Raw genomic sequence first — 11785 nt, 5'->3', positions numbered from 1 at the left:
GTCACCATGACCTTACGATATATTTTTAACCATCATAAAAGTTAGAAACTTAATTTGTATTTTAATCACTTTTATTATTATCTTCATTTTTTCATTTTCAATTATTTAGTCTTATTGTTGATGTTGAACAATTGGTATTCTTAAATCTATTTATGAATTTTACTAATGGGGACCCATGAAAATCCACATGTATTATTAAGAATACCAATCATTGTTAATTTGAATTTTGATTAGCTGAAGGCTTTAGATATTCAATAAGTTGTGGAATCAATCATAAGACTCCACACTAGTGATTAGGGGTGTTAACGGTATTCAAAAATCCAATTTTGAATTTGAGATTCGAAATAATCAAATCGAATTCGAATAATTTGAATATTTAATCGGTCAAATTTGGATACCATATTCACATCGAATAGCTATCGGATTCAAATTCGGATATGACCTGATTCGATTTGATAAATATCCGAATTTGACCTATTATTTATATATAAAATAATTAAATCATATAAACAATTTATACATTTATATATTTATATACATCGAATATTTATTTTCTATATTTATTAATTACTTAAAATAATTAATTGGTCGAATTTGAATCAATTTGAATATTCAAATATTTAATTGAATTCGAATATTAATTTTCAATATCTATCAGATATCTAATTGAATTTGAATATCATATTTTCTTATTAGATTCACATTCGAATATTGCCTGTTTCGATTTGATTTCGATCTATTTATATCTCTAACAATGATAAAATACATGGGCCCACATAGAGAGATTGAATGATTGTGGACCCTGTGTGTTTTGACTGGTTTGGAGTCTTGTCATTGGTTCCATAAATTGCCGAGTAGTTAAAGCATTCAACTAATCCTATCTTCATTATTTTGTTGACTATTTCTGGACATTTCGGATAGTTATTGATATTTTAAAATTCCGTATGTATTATGAAGAATAATAATTGAAACGTTATTAAAAGTTATTTATAAATTGTTATTAAATAATTTAATTTTTTATTAAATAGTTTATTTACAAAATTACACTAAATTATTTTAAAATTTCCAAAATGTGATTTTATGAAAAAATTGGAAAATTTATTACGTATTTGCAGAATTATTTAATTTAATTTTAAAATTATCATTAAATAAATTATTTTTATTACATTTATTGGTCATTACTAACTTTTGACATTTGGTAATGAAAAAATATATTTTTTTGATAATTGTCATTAACTTTTGAGATAAATTTCTAAAAAAATATGTTCTTCTAATTTTTGGAAAATATTTGAATTATTTATTCTAATATAATAAATATCATACGTAAATAGTATTATGGAAAAATAATTTAACAATTTATTCTAAGTTATTAAAATTTTATAATTTAATGATTTATTTTCATTTAATAACTTGAAATTGAATATAAATATATTTTTTTGAAATATATTTTCTAATTTATTGATTAGGGTACATAAATAATTTTTTGAAATAAATTTCTGAAAAATAAGTTCATCTAATTTTTGAAAACTATTTGAATTATTTATTATAATTTATAAATATCTTACACAAATTATTTTTTGAATTCATTTATTCCAATTTAAATAAATGCAAATATCAATTTAATAATATAAATAATTATTAAGCATAATTATAATTTAAATATTTTAAAAGAGTTTAAAAAACTTATTAAAGTTGTCTTAAAATATAAAAAAATGGAGAATGTTTGTGTATTATTAAATAATGAAAATTATTTGAGGGAAAATAATTAATTGATAAAAAATAATTATTTTTAATAAATTTAATAATTTAATAACTTAATAGTTACTCTAACTTAATAACTCGAAATTTAATATAAACAACTTTTTTTTTAAATAAGAATATTTTTCTGAAATAATTTAATTTGCATAATTCAATCAAAACATGAATACATTTTTGAAATAAATTTCTGAAAAATAAGTTCATTTAATTTTTTGAAAAATATTTGAATTATTTGTTCTAATTAATAAATATGCTATGCTAAAAATTAATTTTGTGAAGATGGAGTATCGTTAAATTTTTTGAAAATTAATTTAATGTAGTTTAAAATATATTCCAAGAAATAAAAATTTAATACGGAATTGGGTGTGGATCGGATTATATGCAAACCCATTAAATTTGGGTTGGAATGGTCGAGGTCTGGATTGGATTATTAAAAAACCATGGTTCAAAGTATATGCATGACTTGACTTGAATTGGATATGCACTATTTTTATGATTTTAGTGTGTGATTAATTAATGTTTTATTTTGATTTCATTTTATAACCAAAAACAGATTTATTAATTATTTTCTGTTTGCAAAGCTTATTTTCCTTTCAATCATGTCTACCTCCCTCATTGTCTTATTCTTATATATTTTCTAATCATGTCTTATTCTTAATTAAAAAATAAAAAATTATCATGTGACTTTATTTCACTTCACTTTCGCTAACAAAGCCCGTGCATCACGGGGCCCCGCTAGTTAAACCCTAAGCTTCTCCACCTCGAAAGCTCTTCTCTTCGGTTCTGTGGTACTCTGTTCTTCTCTCAGGGTGGGGAGAGACGAGAGAGAGAGAGAGATGGACATTTGCATGAATCCCTGCGGAAGCTTCCATGCAAGGTCAATTTCGTCCTCCTCGGCTTCTATATCCAAATCGACGTTACTGAAAGCAACTGGTTTTCCCTTCTTCCTCTGCGCGAAGAGGACCGGGAAGAAGACAAACGGTGTATCTTTGAACCGACAACTGTGGCGCTCACTGGCTTGCTCTACCAATCGGATCAATCGCCTTATCCCTGTCTATTGCGAGCATGGCTTGGCTGCAAGCACAAATGATTCGACGAATGTCTCCTTCAGTGGGTCTCCGGTGGGGAAGCGGACTGACCTGAAGAAGATCATGATACTCGGCGCCGGACCCATTGTTATCGGTCAAGCCTGCGAGTTCGATTACTCCGGCACCCAGGCATGCAAGGCTCTCAAGGAAGAAGGATACGAAGTGGTTCTCATCAACTCCAACCCGGCTACAATCATGACCGATCCTGACATGGCGGATAGGACCTACATTGCCCCCATGACCCCTGAACTAGTCGAGCAGGTCATTGAGAAGGAGAGGCCCGACGCTCTCCTGCCCACCATGGGCGGGCAGACAGCTCTCAACCTTGCTGTGGCATTGGCAGAGAGAGGGGTCCTGGAAAAGTACAGTGTCGAGTTGATTGGAGCGAAGCTCGACGCGATCAAGAAAGCAGAAGACAGAGATTTGTTTAAGCAAGCAATGGAGAATATTGGGATCAAGACTCCTCCTTCAGGAATTGGTACCACCCTGGAGGAGTGTTTCCAGATTGCCGACTCTATCGGGGAGTTTCCTCTGATTATACGGCCTGCGTTCACGTTGGGTGGCACCGGAGGTGGGATCGCTTATAATAGAGAGGAGTTTGAGTCAATTTGTAAGTCTGGGCTTGCGGCCAGTTTGACATCACAGGTTCTGGTTGAGAAGTCTCTCTTGGGATGGAAGGAGTACGAGCTTGAGGTAATGAGAGACTTGGCAGACAATGTGGTCATCATATGCTCAATTGAGAATATCGACCCCATGGGGATCCATACAGGGGACTCGATAACGGTGGCCCCTGCTCAGACCCTCACAGACAAAGAATACCAGCGCCTCAGGGATTATTCAATTGCGATCATAAGGAAAATTGGAGTTGAATGCGGGGGTTCAAATGTTCAATTTGCTGTCAATCCTAAAGACGGGGAAGTTATGGTGATCGAGATGAATCCTAGAGTTTCAAGGTCTTCAGCTTTGGCATCCAAGGCTACTGGGTTCGCAATAGCAAAGATGGCTGCCAAATTATCTGTTGGCTACACATTAGATCAGATTCCTAATGACATTACGAAGAAAACACCAGCTAGTTTTGAGCCTTCTATAGATTATGTGGTGACAAAGGCAAGTTAGCATTCTTTCCCATATCCTGCATTTTAAGTTCTTTTGCCAGTTATTTTACTCGTATTAGCATCACTAATAAAAAGGTTGATTAGTGACTCTGCACGAATATGCTTAATTTTAAATGTAGTACTCGGAAGTCGGAACTGATAACTAATAAAAAGTTACCAAGTGTTTGTTTTTGGTTAGCAAACAATAGGTAACATCACATGTCCTTTAAAAGATCAGAATAGATTAGAGTTAAAATCAAATATACACATATCTGTCATTTTAATTCAAATCCCCTATCAACTCAGACCATCTTTAATTCCTTATTGTTCATATGTTTTTCTTTAATCAATATATGTTTATATGCTTGTGGTTCGAAGTATTGATAAATGATTTAATGGCATATAATTGAACAATTAGTTTTTTTTTTTTTGTGAAAATTTAACCAGAATTTATTAAGAAAAAAAAAGGGGGGGGGGACAAGAGGAGATACAAAGCAGGGGGGGGGAACCCCTATAAGTTACAAAGGAGAAAGCTTGTCGCTATATAGATGCTCCGAATGCACACCAAATTTAGCTAGGCCATCTGCAGTATGATTGTGTTCCCTAGGAATCCAAACTAAGTTAACATTCAAACCATCCAAAGAATCTCAAGCTTCAGTCAGATAGTGATACAGTCTCCAAGGGCCCCCTTTTTTGTCTCTTAACCATTTTGTTGTATTTGCTGAATCACCTGCAATGATGAAATTCTTTATTATCCTGATTCCGGTTAGAGCAGCCATCACTTCAGTCTTTGTAGAGTCGGCCCAACCGATTGGACCACTAAAAGTCCAGCAGATATTGCCCTTTTCGTCCCTTACTGTACCACCAATACCTGGATTGCCTAAAGCACAACCGTCAAAATTAAGGGTTATCACACCATCACTGATGGAAACGGGATGCCTCAAGGGAGTTTGCTGAGGATGAGGCAGAAACAGAAAGGGGTGAACATCTTTGGTAATATCATTGACTGAAAGTCCTTTAAACAGAGCTGAATTAACCGCCCAAAGGATGCAACGATAGGTAATATCTGAGATTAACTCCTCCAAGGTTCTGCTTTTATTGTCAAAGGTACGGATGTTTCTTTCTTCCCAAACGCCCCACATTACTGCATGAGGCACTGATTGCCAAAAGACTTTACCCCTTTTGCTAAGCCCTATTCCTTGCCATTGATTCAAGTTGTCCATAATGTGTTTTGGAAAAATCCAGCTGTGCCCTGCCATATTCAAGAAGTGGGACCATATCCTTTGAGTGAAGCTACAATGAAGAAGAATATGATCTGTTGATTCACCCTCACTGAGACATAAAATACAAACATGAGGAGAAATGGAACATCTTCCCAAAAGTTTTTTCTGTAGGAGACCACAAGTATTAACTTTCTGGAAACAGGCTTCCCATACAAAGAAGCAAATTCTTGAGGGGATGTGTGCCATATTCAAGAAGTGGGACCATATCCTTTGAGTGAAGCTACAATGAAGAAGAATGTGATCTGTTGATTCACCCTCACTTAGACATAAAATACAAACATGAGGAGAAATGGAGCATCTTCCCAAAAGTTTTTTCTGTAGGAGATCACAAGTATTAACTTTCTGGAAACAGGCTTCCCATACAAAGAAATTCTTGAGGGGATGTGGCTGCACCAAATTTTCTTGTAAGGAAAAGAGGGATGCTGATCTTCAGCAGTCAAAGCCCTGAACATAGACTTAGAAGAGAATTCGCCATTTGGGTGGAGGGTCCATATTCGGGTGTCAGAATGAGAGGGGGATATATAGGCATCTTTGAGGGTTTGGATTAAGGCTATTAAATCAGAAATCTCCGAGTTCCTTGGGAGTCTTCTGAGGTGGAGGTTTAAAGAATTCTCGGTGGACTGGTTTGGGAGGCAAGCAGAAATAGAGGCTTCTTGGTCAAGGGTGAGGTTAAACAGCCTAGGGAAAGAGGCTTCCAGGGTAGATTCCCCCCACCAAAGTTCTTTCCAGAATTTAATTCTAGATCCATTTCCCACTTTATACTTTATGAAAGGCATACTTGTTTCCAACATATAGTTGGGACAAGGTTTAGTTGAGTTGAATTTGCTTGCTGAGGCCTGAGGCATATATTTATCATTTAGACATTATCTAAAGCCCATATGATATTGAACATGCATTTAACATGGATAGACCACTTCATAGAATAACAATGCACTGAGACTCCTTTTGGTTGGCAATAACTAATGTGCACTTTTGTGTTGTTTGTATCTTTGTTTAACTTTCCAGTTGAGAAATCTTCATCACATGTTTGTCATCATTGTGCAGGGGCCATGCTAATCTTCTCTGTATTGTTCCAATCTTATTAGATGTCACCCTTGTGTGATGCTTACCACATTCTTATTTATGTTTTTGCCCTCCTTTTTAGCACCTATTTACCATATTGTGCTTAGTAGTTTTCTATGTTATTGACCTCTTTAAAAATTTTGAGGTGTTAGATGTGATTTTTGTGTGGCTGAATATCTGCATACCTATTTTTGGATGGTGGTTTTCTGGATTTGTTTTTACAGGCATAATTTTAATTTCTATTTCTATCTGCTAGTGTGAAACATGGTTACTTCAGATAATCCAGATGAGTTGCTTTGATGTGCTTAATGATTCTTTTTTTGGTGGATATGTGCTTACAGAAGTTGGTATTGAAAAGTCATATACCGGACATAAGACTTGGTATATTAGTTGTTGATTAACTGTCAAACTGAACTCTTTACAAGAATTAAAGAGGAAAATAAAACATTTGGGTAATTCTTGGGTATTATGCAATATCATGCAAGGATTGAGATGAAGCTTTCTTATAGGACCATGAATCATCCCAATTGAGCCACAATTTGGAGTGTTTATTCAAAATGCCAACCTATGTCTCAGAATGTCTTTGAATTTATTTGTGAAGTGAGCATATCCATTCGGTGGTATCAATGGCAAAAACAATTGTTGTGCCATTCCAGGACAAGAAAGGGACTGATTTTGGGAATTATTCATGTGTTCAAGAATCCAAATAACCCTTAGGGCTGCAAATGTCATCTCTTTATTCAAATTTGACTTTGATCCATGGTGATCAGAATTTGATCTGTTTATAATTGAATCAAATATGGATCCGCCCCTATCTGATCTGATCCTATTTGAATGTCTATGCTTTTATATACTTAAAATTTATTCTCTATCTATTAGTAACATTGATTTGAATGTTTTGTTTTTACTAAAGAGTCATTGGTTCAAGTTTCACAAAGTTTATTTTCAGTATATTTTGCTCATGGTATACACAATTGAAATCATTTTTTAGTTCATTTTATTAATAATATATAGTATTGTGATCTTTTTAGTTTAATTAATTAATGCTATTCAATATCCAGTTGCAATTTGGATTTGATTTGAATGCAAATCATAAACAAATCAAAGTTGGATCTACCTTATATCTGATTCGATCTGATCCATAATAACCCTTAGCAAATTCCTTAATACATCACGAGACTACAGAAGATTCAGCACTGAACTTCATAGATAACTTGATTGGGTTAATTTAATTTTCTTAGCTTCTGATTTAACCAAGTTAGTAGTGATGTAGGGTTGAACAGGAATGGGGATCCAGAAGAGTCAAATATAAATAGAAAATGAAAATAAAATAGAAAAGAATAATTAGAGACTAGAGAGAAAGGAAATCTTGCATAACAATTATAGCTAAAATAAAAGAACTTGTATATTTCAATCGTCAATAGATTGGCTGAGTGATGAGCTCAAAACCATATATGCAAGCCCTTAGAAGTTACTAAATTGATGAAATATTTGAAGGGGGGGACCTGTTCATGATGAATTAGGGGCTGCTGTGGGTTGGATTAATCAAGTGGTCCTTGCTTGGCCTTGTCGCAAAATATTTGATGCATACTTATTGGGTATAATGGGGTCAAGTCATGGCATCTTATATTACTGTATCGATATTTGCTACTAAAAGAATTAAGTTCTAATGTTTAGGCATATAAAATTATTTTTCCTCTTATCCTCAAATTACCTGATACTTTTTTTTTTTTTAATGTCTTGATAAAAGGTTCAACTGATTGCCAATTTAAAAGGTAAGAAATTAACCTGGTTCTCTCAAGAATTTATTTTCTTCTCTTGAGTGCATAAGTTGATGTTTCTGATTGATTTCTTGTCTTCTTGGCAAGTTGATTGCTATTTTTTTTTTCTCTACTCTGCTGCATACTCATATTTAGGGATAAGAATTTGTTTGGTGCAATGGTAAAATATCAGGTTGAAAAGCGTGAAAACGGGTTTGATTCTGAGATATTCCACCCTGTGCAAAAAATGCCAAAGTTTGGATCCATATCCAGTTCTTGTCCACCCATGTTCCTGGATAACGGTAACCAACATTGGTAATAGCCCTTTTAATAGAGTGTGGCTTTTATTTCTTATTTCATCTGTGCAGTTTTCTTCTTTTCATATTACATCATATCCTTTCAGTTATATATCTGGATGTCTACTATCCAATATTCTTGTATCAATCAACTCTGAAATTGGTCCTGTCAATTATTTAAAAACAGCTTCAGAAAATAACCTCTTTTCATAGATTATCAAGAAAGTTAAAGACCTCTGTTCATGTGCTTATGCCTGTTTCTTTCTCTTTCTGGTTATGAGAGCATCTAACCATGCCGACTTGTTTCTCTTATTTGGAAAATTTAGATACCCCGCTTTGCGTTCGAGAAATTCCCTGGTTCACAACCGATACTGACAACCCAGATGAAATCAGTTGGTGAATCCATGGCACTTGGCCGGACATTCCAGGAATCCTTCCAGAAAGCAGTTCGATCATTGGAATGTGGCTACTCTGGCTGGGGTTGTACACATATCAAGGAACTGGACTGGGACTGGGACCAATTAAAGTACAGCCTCCGGGTCCCTAGTCCAGATCGCATCCATGCCATATATGCGGCAATGAGGAAGGGAATGAATGTGGATGAGATCCATGAACTGAGTTACATTGATAAATGGTTTCTTATACAGCTTAAAGAGCTGGTAGATGTGGAGCACTTCTTATCAGCCCGAAGCTTGTCTCAGCTGACTAAGGATGACCTGTATCAGGTAAAGAGAAGAGGTTTCAGTGATAAGCAGATAGCCTTTGCAACCAAATCCACTGAGAAGGAAGTGCGATCAAGGCGGTTGTCTCTTGGGGTAACTCCAGCTTATAAGCGGGTAGATACCTGTGCTGCTGAGTTTGAAGCTAACACTCCATACATGTACTCATCCTATGATTATGAGTGTGAATCATCTCCCACCAAACGGAAGAAGGTTTTGATTTTGGGTGGAGGACCGAATCGGATAGGTCAAGGTATCGAGTTTGACTACTGCTGCTGCCATACATCTTTTGCTCTTCAGGTGTGTGTTTCCTTGTGATTTTCTTTTGGATTGTTAGTTTTTGTTTTAAGTAACTTGCATACATAAGGTGTCATTATTGGGTTTTCTTCCCTACACAGAATGTGTTCATTCATATCAACCAACATGGTAATGGGAGCACCTGTTCAATAGCACTTTGGCCATAATTCATTTCAACTGGATTATCCTAGCATCTGAGAGATATTTTTGTCCTGGGTTATTAGGGTGGCACTGGATGTATGTATCAGACAATTTGTGATTTGTAAAGTGTGACAGATGGATTTACTTATAAAAAATATATGTCTACTCCAACTGGTGGCCCATCAGTTGGAGGTTAAATCAATAAGTGTATCATATATTATGCCTTCGATGTCATGCTATTTTTCCTTGGTTTCATAGAAGAACTTGATTATTGCATCTAATTTGATTCCATCCTCATTTTCTCCTCAGGAAGCTGGATTCGAGACAATTATGATGAACTCTAATCCCGAGACTGTGTCAACTGATTACGACACAAGTGATCGGCTCTACTTTGAACCGCTAACAGTTGAGGATGTTCTGAACATCATAGACTTGGAAAGACCTGATGGTATTATCGTACAGTTTGGGGGGCAAACACCTCTCAAGCTGGCACTCCCAATTCAACACTACTTGGATGTGCACAAGCCCTTATCTTCAAGTGGATCTGGTCATGTTAGGATATGGGGGACTTCACCTGATTCCATTGATGCTGCTGAGGACCGTGAACGGTTCAATACAATCCTAAAAGAACTCGAGATTGAACAACCTAAAGGTGGAATTGCAAAAAGTGAGGCTGATGCACTGGCCATAGCCATGGACATAGGCTACCCAGTCGTTGTCCGGCCTTCGTATGTATTAGGTGGGAGAGCAATGGAGATTGTGTATAGTGATGACAAGCTCATAACCTATCTTGAGAATGCTGTTGAGGTGGATCCAGAACGTCCTGTCTTGGTTGACAAATATCTTTCAGATGCTATTGAGATTGATGTTGATTCACTTGCTGACTCACATGGTAATGTAGTCATTGGTGGGATCATGGAACACATTGAGCAAGCAGGGGTCCATTCTGGAGATTCAGCCTGCTCTCTTCCCACTAAAACTGTTCCCTCCTCATGCTTGGAAACAATTAGGTCATGGACAACAAAGTTGGCTAAGAGGTTAAATGTGTGTGGACTTATGAACTGCCAGTATGCAATCACAGCATCTGGGGAGGTTTTCTTGCTTGAGGCAAATCCCCGTGCATCACGCACAGTCCCTTTTGTCTCCAAGGCAATTGGGCACCCACTAGCCAAGTATGCATCTCTTGTCATGTCAGGGAAATCTCTCCATGATATTGGGTTCACAAAGGAGGTGATTCCGAGCCACGTCTCAGTAAAGGAAGCTGTGCTTCCATTTGAGAAGTTTCAAGGCTGTGATGTGCTGCTTGGTCCTGAGATGCGTAGCACTGGAGAGGTGATGGGTATTGATTTCGATTTCCCAGTTGCTTTTGCCAAGGCTCAGATTGCTGCAGGGCAGAAGCTACCAACCTCAGGCACTGTGTTCCTCAGCTTAAATGACTTGACAAAGCCACATCTTTCCACTATGGCCCACACTTTCTTGGGGCTTGGTTTCAGGATTGTTGCAACATCTGGCACAGCGCATGTGCTTGAGTTAGAGGGCATCCCAGTGGAGCGGGTGCTTAAGATGCATGAGGGACGCCCCCATGCTGGTGATATGATTGCCAATGGACATATCCAGTTGATGGTTATCACAAGTTCGGGTGATGCACTTGATCAGATTGATGGTCGGCAATTGAGGAGGATGGCTCTTGCTTACAAGGTTCCCATCATAACAACGATTGCAGGAGCTTTCGCAAGTGTGGAAGCAATAAAGAGCATGAAGAACAGTACTGTCCAGATGATTGCTCTTCAGGACTTTTTTGACATTCAGGCAGGGCCACAAAGTTTCTGCAAGTTGCAGCCTGCTTCGTCTTCTCTTTGATTCATGCAGTGGTTGCATGTAAGCAAATTTCTTTATTTTTTCCTTTTTTCTTATTTATTTTCCTTTTATGTTATTATCTTGGATAGCTTTTTGAATAAACCACATTTTATCTGTCTCAAATTTCCTTTCTTGTACCTACGTTTTTGTCGTGTACGGCTAATACTTGTATGCACTTATACTCTTACACTAGTACTATATAAAGTAGATACTTAACTACTTTGATTTCTGTGCAGGTCATGAAAATTAAATCAAAATAACTTATATTTTTTCCTTTCATCTTTTGTTGCCCATGTGCATAGCAAGTGCCCCTTATACTAGTATAATTAAGCTAAATAACTAGCTAGTCAATATTTGTTGGTGGTTTTGGTTTTAGTGTTATCTTGCTACATATGGTTTACAAGATTTTAGGTTTAGAGCACATCAAACT

The 11785-nt window shown here is 36.1% G+C and overlaps 1 protein-coding gene and 1 non-coding gene across 2 annotated transcripts; one reads left to right on the top strand and one right to left on the bottom strand.

Moving 5' to 3' along the window:
* Positions 1 to 2478: 2478 nt before the first annotated feature.
* Positions 2479 to 11574, top strand: LOC148865057 (carbamoyl phosphate synthase arginine-specific large chain, chloroplastic-like). The gene is made up of 3 exons (XM_088980488.1): positions 2479 to 3953; positions 8668 to 9360; positions 9808 to 11574. The coding sequence occupies exons 1-3, from the start codon at positions 2595 to 2597 to the stop codon at positions 11356 to 11358; spliced, it is 3603 nt and encodes a 1200-aa protein (XP_088836614.1). The 5' UTR covers positions 2479 to 2594; the 3' UTR covers positions 11359 to 11574.
* Positions 6224 to 6326, bottom strand: LOC148865058 (U6 spliceosomal RNA). Its single transcript, XR_016112040.1, has one exon. It is a non-coding gene; the product is annotated as a U6 spliceosomal RNA (small nuclear RNA).
* Positions 11575 to 11785: the final 211 nt, after the last annotated feature.

This window comes from Nelumbo lutea, chromosome 3 (genome assembly GCF_056320005.1).
Source record: "Nelumbo lutea isolate HS-2025 chromosome 3, American lotus-T2T, whole genome shotgun sequence".
Classification (NCBI taxonomy): domain Eukaryota; kingdom Viridiplantae; phylum Streptophyta; class Magnoliopsida; order Proteales; family Nelumbonaceae; genus Nelumbo; species Nelumbo lutea.
The sequence above is the reverse complement of the archived record's forward strand: the minus strand, read 5'-3'. Positions and strand labels throughout refer to the sequence as shown.